Source organism: Pyrus communis, chromosome 7 (genome assembly GCF_041283825.1).
Source record: "Pyrus communis isolate YQ-2024b chromosome 7, ASM4128382v1, whole genome shotgun sequence".
In the NCBI taxonomy this organism is placed as follows: domain Eukaryota; kingdom Viridiplantae; phylum Streptophyta; class Magnoliopsida; order Rosales; family Rosaceae; genus Pyrus; species Pyrus communis.
In genome coordinates this window covers 5,515,714-5,522,690 of record NC_142571.1, presented here as the reverse complement: position 1 = coordinate 5,522,690, position 6,977 = coordinate 5,515,714, and the positions used below count along the sequence as shown (strand labels likewise).

At 37.5% G+C, this 6,977-nt stretch overlaps 1 protein-coding gene and 1 long non-coding RNA gene across 2 annotated transcripts; one reads left to right on the top strand and one right to left on the bottom strand.

Moving 5' to 3' along the window:
• Positions 1 to 130: 130 nt before the first annotated feature.
• On the bottom strand, positions 131 to 3,319 carry LOC148695502 (uncharacterized). The gene is made up of 2 exons (XR_015963867.1): positions 3,182 to 3,319; positions 131 to 517 (listed from the first exon to the last, which is right to left on the bottom strand). It is a non-coding gene; the product is annotated as an uncharacterized LOC148695502 (long non-coding RNA).
• Positions 1,130 to 5,023, top strand: LOC137735679 (protein NUCLEAR FUSION DEFECTIVE 4-like). The gene is made up of 3 exons (XM_088696229.1): positions 1,130 to 1,708; positions 3,216 to 4,156; positions 4,249 to 5,023. The coding sequence occupies exons 1-3, from the start codon at positions 1,400 to 1,402 to the stop codon at positions 4,748 to 4,750; spliced, it is 1,752 nt and encodes a 583-aa protein (XP_088552355.1). The 5' UTR covers positions 1,130 to 1,399; the 3' UTR covers positions 4,751 to 5,023.
• Positions 5,024 to 6,977: the final 1,954 nt, after the last annotated feature.

The following is a 6,977-nucleotide window of genomic DNA, read 5'->3' as shown; positions in this document are numbered from 1 at the left end:
AATATACCGCTAGATTTAACGGGAAAAAAGGCGTTAGTGAAAATGATCAATGATACAACACAATGTTAAGTTCGAGAACTAAAGAAACTAATATGAGAGTTCATTGACTAAAATTAAACAAGGGGTAAAGTTCATGAACCAATAGTACAAATAAGCCAATTTTTAATTATCACACATGGCTCTATCACCTCTTTAGTGACGCACATCTCTACACTTAGTTTCATGGCTATTCGGTCGGTATATGTCACATAATTAGACTTGTAGAACCTTATATGTGCCACATCAATAAATAATAGAAAATTCGACGAAATACAACTAAATCTTGCCATTTTGCTTCTTGGTATTATTCCTCCAAGTGTTCAATGCAGTGGCTCATCGGATACCACCATTTGAACTTCGAAACCGGGCTTTTCGTCTTGGATGGCAGATGCGTTAAGAGTATCATACATTGGAGATCAAATTCTTGCATCAAAATACTTGAAAATCTTGAGTCCAACGATCCAGGTCATAAGCTTCCCTTTATAAATTCAAAAGGAAAAGGAGTAATTCAACCATAAGATCCTTTATAAATCATTTTAGAATATATTGATGTCCATAACCAATAAAACAGAGGAGTTTAAGATCCCTAAGCAAATTTGGAAGACAGGTATTGGGTCCTTGCATGATGACGTGAGTTCGAACCCATCAATGACTAATCTAACACCTAATCTAACAAAACATATCGTTTGACAAGATATATTGGTAAATATTCTTTCGGGGGATTTCAACACGGTCTAAGAAAAAACTCCCCGAGCAAAAGTCAAAGACTTTTTGAGCAAAAATCATATTAAATTAACTAATAAATATCCCAGGCTCCCAGTCCCAGTCCCAGCAATAATATGCTTGCAAGTTTGAACTACTAACCACCTTTTACATATAATATAAACTCCTCAAAACAAGGCTCAACAAATCAATATCTTAACGCACAAGCAATTTTCACCCACCAGCACGTAACAAATATCCAAATAACCCTTTCCTTTCACAGAAATATTACTGCGTTATCTGATTCTTTACATATATACACACACATGCACATATACATATATATATAGATATATTGTACAAAGAGAAATATATATAGATATATTGTACAAAGAGAAACTGATGCATATAAAAGAGGGCGCCAACAAACACCACCAACATGTACAAACATAGCAGTTGCCAAATATAGTTACACCACCATAACAAAACATCAAACCAATCCAATCCTAACCCAGAACAAAACCTACCTCCAAAACCCCTTCTTTCTCCCTCAAACCCCACAAACCCATTTTGTTTTTTCTACATCTTACGCGGATTTGGTTTCTGATTCAAAGAACAATTTGAATTAGAAATCAAAGATTTCGGGGTCCGAGAAAGAATGGTTGGGCAATCGAGAAAATGGATGATACTCGTGGCGGCGACATGGATACAGGCGTTCACAGGGACGAACTTTGATTTCGCATCCTATTCTTCTGACCTGAAATCTGTGCTGGGGATTTCTCAGGTGCAGCTCAACTATCTATCGGTGGCCTCGGATATGGGGAAGGCATTGGGTTGGTGTTCTGGGGTTTCTCTCATGTATTTTCCCTTGTGGGTTGTTATGTTCATGGCTGCCTTCATGGGTTTGTTTGGTTATGGCCTCCAATGGTTTGTCATTCAAAGACTCATCTCTCTGCCTTATGTCATGGTTAGTCACTTCTCATCTTTCTTTCTTTTAATTCTTTTATCGAAATTCTGTAATTCTCGCATTTTCATTTTCTTTGTTTAAATCAACAAAGAATCTATAGATATAAACATAAAAACGAGTTCAAGAAGAGAAAACGGGAGTGAAAATCGCTACCCTTGTTTAATATTTCATTTCTAATTTTGTTGGAGTAGGTTTTCTTTTTCTTGTTTTTCTTTTCTTGTTTAGTTGTTGTATTTTCTTGGCAAAGTCAAGGGGAAGTTTGCCCTTAAATTGGTGAACTCCTAACCTCCACGGCTCCACACAATAACTACCACAACCACAAAAGCATCAGGCTGATGTGTAGGTTAGGACTCCATCTACCACTTTTCAAAAGAAAAATCCAAAACATTTAATGTTGCATAAACTAGAAACCCTAAGCCCCCAAAAAAACTAGAAACCAGGAGATGATGAATTTTTTCCCTCTCTTTTTTGTTTTGGTTTTGTTTCAGCACAGAGAAAAAAAATACCATCAAAATAAAAGTTGTAGATCATCTAGTACTTCGATTTAGTAATATTTTTCGCTACTTAAAAGTGAGATGTTCTAAATTTAATTCTCGTTAATGACGTGTATAACACCACATTATTCTTGTTGATGCATTATGTAGCTATGCCAAAATTTCCGCCCCTTGATAATTATATAATCATAATTCAAAAAACGAAAATAAAAAGGTTGTGGACCTAAATATGTCAGTTCTCAAAAGGACAAATTTAATGTTATAGTAAAGCTAATATTATATTAACACCAGAAACATACAAGTCAGTGACGAAGATCCAAAAATAGACAGAAAAAAGGATAATGTAGAGTAAATCCATTTTCTTTTCCCGAGATTTATAATTTTATATCAAATATCCCCTTCGTTTATGAGGTCATGGGAGTCATCCATCTTTACCTAGACAATACTGAGCTCTGTAAAAAAATTAATTTACTGTGGTAAAAAATAAAAAACAGAATAAAAAAATGACCATACACTAATTTAACCTTTCATAAATAAACTATTTGTTTTCTTAAACTTAGGTAGGTTTGTTTATGTTTCTTTTTCTAAATACCCAATCACGAAGTATTAGTGCATGTGACGTCAGGTGCGGGAATAAACGCTCTTAACCTTCCATAGATCAACTTCTTACTCTGTTAAACTAAGGTAGGTTGGTTTGTGTTTTTTTATCATTCCAAAGAACTAATATTGATTTGAATAGTACACATGGCTTCAAATGCAAGAATAAACGCTCTTAACTACTTATGCTGCAAATCTCTAGCAAGGTTTATTTCTTTGAATAAATAAGACAAAAAGCTTCAAAGAATTAAGAATAAGGACACAATACATGTTAGGCCAAGTGATCATCACTTCATAAGAACCTATTAATGAAAAAGTAGCAAAAAACAATTGAGAACAAAATAAAAACCAAGGGAAGATTGAGGATCGAAAAACAACTAACCAGATGATTAATGTTAAGTATTTTGGCTTGGCAGGTATTCCTTCTATGCTTGTTGGCTGGATGCAGCATCTGCTGGTTCAACACAGTCTGCTATGTTCTATGCATCAGACACTTCCAAGCCAACCGGGCACTTGCGTTGTCTCTCACAGTCAGTTTCAATGGGGTAAGTGCCGCCCTCTACACCCTCACTGCCAATGCAATAAACCCGAGCGACGATACCATCTACCTCTTCCTTAATGCTCTAGTTCCTCTCTTCACATCCGGCTTAGCACTCATCCCTGTGCTCCGTCAGCCCAAAGTTCAATCACTTCCTGCTGAGGCCACTCGTCATGACTCCATGATTTTTCTTTGCCTAAACATCCTAGCTGTGGTCACAGGCCTATATCTCCTCCTCCTTAATTCACTATCCTCTGATGTGTCAAGAGCTCGGATACTCTTAGTTGGTGCGATTTGTCTCCTAATCCTACCTCTGTGTCTGCCTGGCACGGCATACGCGCGTGAGTGGGCTCGTAGGAACTTCCCCTCAAGCCTCCGTTCTGAAAACTCGTCAACCTTCAATCTGGTTGACACTGATGATTTTGAGCTTCATAAGGAACTCATTGATGTAAGTGAAAATGCTAATGCCACGAAGGCCACAAATGCCACAAATTCCACGAACTCCAATTCGTATGGGCTGGTAGACAAGGAACGCTTTTTTGGGTGTTTCGCATGTTTTGGGAAGGTGATGGAAAAAGATAGGTTGACAGTGCTAGGTGAAGAGCACTCAGCTAGGCTGCTTGTACGTCGGTGGGATTTTTGGCTATACTATGCTGCATACTTTTGTGGGGGAACTATTGGGTTGGTCTACAGCAACAATCTTGGCCAGATTTCACAATCACTTGGATACAGTTCCCTGACTAGTTCTCTTGTCACACTGTATTCTTCATGCTCCTTCTTCGGCCGTTTGCTCTCAGCTGCACCAGATTTCCTGCGCCAGTATGTATCTAAAAAACTAATGCTTTTATCAATTGGAGAATGAGAAAAAAAACCAGATGCATTAAAATCTAACCTGCATCTTGCTAATGCAGCAAGGTTTATTTTGCAAGGACTGGATGGCTACTAGTTGCTCTGATGCCAACACCAATTGCCTTCATTCTGCTTGCCACATCAGGCAGTGAGGCAATGCTGCGTGCTGGAACAGGCTTGATTGGGATAAGCTCCGGCTTTGTGTTCTCCGCAGCTGTGTCTGTTACATCAGAGCTTTTCGGTCCAAACAGTGCTGGCGTAAACCACAACATCCTCATCACCAATATCCCAATTGGCTCACTCCTATACGGCCTTCTTGCAGCTTTGGTGTATGATTCCAATGATGGAAGCTCAACAACCCCGGTGAGCTTGTTTAAGGAAGCAACATTGTGCATGGGAAGCTCATGCTATAGGCAGACATTCATATGGTGGGGCTGTATTTCAATAGTAGGGTTAGCTTCAAGCTTATTACTATTCCTACGAACAAGGACTGCTTATAATCAGTTTGAGAGGAACAGGACTAAGACGCAAGTCACACAATCCTCCTTACAAACCTCCTCTTAGCTTCAAATTCGCCTGTTTTTTTATAAATGGTAAGTTCAGGAAAAGCTCATAGATGTGTGGCATTTCATATCATGTTAACTTTGGGAAGAGCTTAAAGATGTGTAGGATTTCAAAGAGAGTCAAGGATATGAAAACATAGATTTAAGCAATGAGTATATGCTTGTTACTCAGACTGGGAAGATAAAGAGATTACCTGTAACATAGTAGAAGGTAAGACGTCAGGAAGAACGTTAGAAATTTTTGTAGATGGGTTCTAACCATCTTTCAGCCTTCTGTTTTTGTTGTGTTCTTTTTATCTTTATGTATTCTTTCACACATGCTTCAAAGTTCAAATTACAGAAGCATATAAACAACAAAAACATAACTGTAAGAACCGGGTTATTTTTGTCCAGGTCGAATTCATCATCTATCCTAATCCCAAGTTCCTAATCATTTTTCCTATCCCCTCATCGCTTGAGCTAGCCCCAAACATTATAAACTGGTTTTATGCCATAAACTACCGCAATTTACAGGAGTTCAACTACTGTTCAACAGATTGAGATTTTCTTTTTCTTTTTGACATCCTACTCAATATATTTAACCAAGGTTTGAAAGCCTGAACATTCTTGTCTACTGTTGGCTGGAGAAGCAATCAAATAGCTAATGAGCGGTAATAGCTCTTTCTTTTTTTCCCAGCAACTGCTCAACATCTGAGAGAAAGAAGAAATGAAAAAATAGAATGAAAAGATACAATCTTAAATCAAATGACGGAACTACAGAGTCTCCTAAATTATTAAACATAAGTAAGGACTAAACAAAGACAACTTAGAGGTTTAATAAATCGGTGTCATCCTCTTTCAGTTACGTCAGATTCAAGAATCCCTTGGGGACAACGTAGTCCTTCAAACCAAGAATTGTGATAGGAACGGTATGAACTTGTTAAAGTGGACAGTTATCGAAACCTAGTTTACTAAATAACATTCTTTCAAACGTATCCAAATGTGCATAAAATAGATTCTTAAATATAAAATATCATGTCAGATTACACCATAACGCCTAGACTGAAACAACATAAGGGACTCAATAGCATACAGATCTAGCATCCTTAACAGGATCTGCTGGAGTTAGACAAATTCAAATCATACTAGCTCCTGACGATAATGTATTTGGGAAACTGAGTGCATTGATGAAAGAGGCAGGGAATATTGAATATACTAATCAATAATAATCGGTGCATCTACAGTATCACCCTTGAGATTGCCTAGAAGTTCAGATGGGATGTCACCTCTGAGAATCTGGACTCTGAATACCAGTTTTGTGCTGCAGCACTACAGAAGTTCAAATACACATGCATCTCCAACCTTCAAATTCCAGATTCCAGATTTAGCAACTGGAACTTAACAAAAAGGAACTTATGAACGAAACAGATCACGCTCTTAATGAAAAGATACCTAACAGCGCAAAACACAAAAAACATCTTGCGCTGAAAACTAAGTCAGAAATTTTGAAGGTTATGACAAGTTGCTAACAGCTTCAAAAATAACTTCACAAAACATGCATTGGCTCAAGAAACAAAATTCTATTGCAAAGGATGAGCAAAAGGAGAACTTTTTTACCTAGTAGGTAAAATAAAACTGTTTAGAAGTATCCGAAAGGGTGAAAGTGAAACACAAGTAAACCAGTTACAAAACATACGATGAACTAACGAGACATATAAAAAATTTGCCAATAGACTAATAACTTCAGGATTATAAGAAAAAGTATTCCGAACAGCGAGTGGCCAAACTAGAATATATACGTGTTTACAAAGACAGTATTTTTATAATATTATTGTCAACCAACTTCTGCAACTGAAGCCCCCAAATCCCAGGGGTGTGGAACGGAAGTAAATTGTATGGAATGTTGGCCATGAATCACCAGAGTCATCTAAAGCTTGTCTGTAAACTCCAAAAACATGAGGAGAATAGATTGAAAATATTCAGACTGACCAGCGACCACAAGTGAAGCTAAAAACATATGAATATCAAGAGTCATTTTAACCTCAACCACATCCACATCCCTAACCATATCGAAAAAATGCGGAGGCATTAGTCCATCGGAGAACAACAATGGATCGTCATCAGAAGCCAGTAATTGAGGAGCATTCATAATCTGAAGCTATCATAAAAAATAAGGGTGTGTAGGGCAAACAATTAAAGGCGAAAAGTTGGAATGGGGCTGCAATCTCAAATATTTCCGCAAGCAATGG

Excerpts from the sequence above, each read along its gene's own strand:
- LOC137735679 (XM_088696229.1), top strand. The coding sequence starts at position 1,400 with ATGGTTGGGCAATCGAGAAAATGGATGATACTCGTGGCGGCGACATGG. Across the intron at positions 1,709-3,215 it reads TCTCTCTGCCTTATGTCATG|GTATTCCTTCTATGCTTGTT; the intron begins GTTAGTCACTTC and ends TTGGCTTGGCAG. Across the intron at positions 4,157-4,248 it reads GCACCAGATTTCCTGCGCCA|CAAGGTTTATTTTGCAAGGA; the intron begins GTATGTATCTAA and ends TTGCTAATGCAG.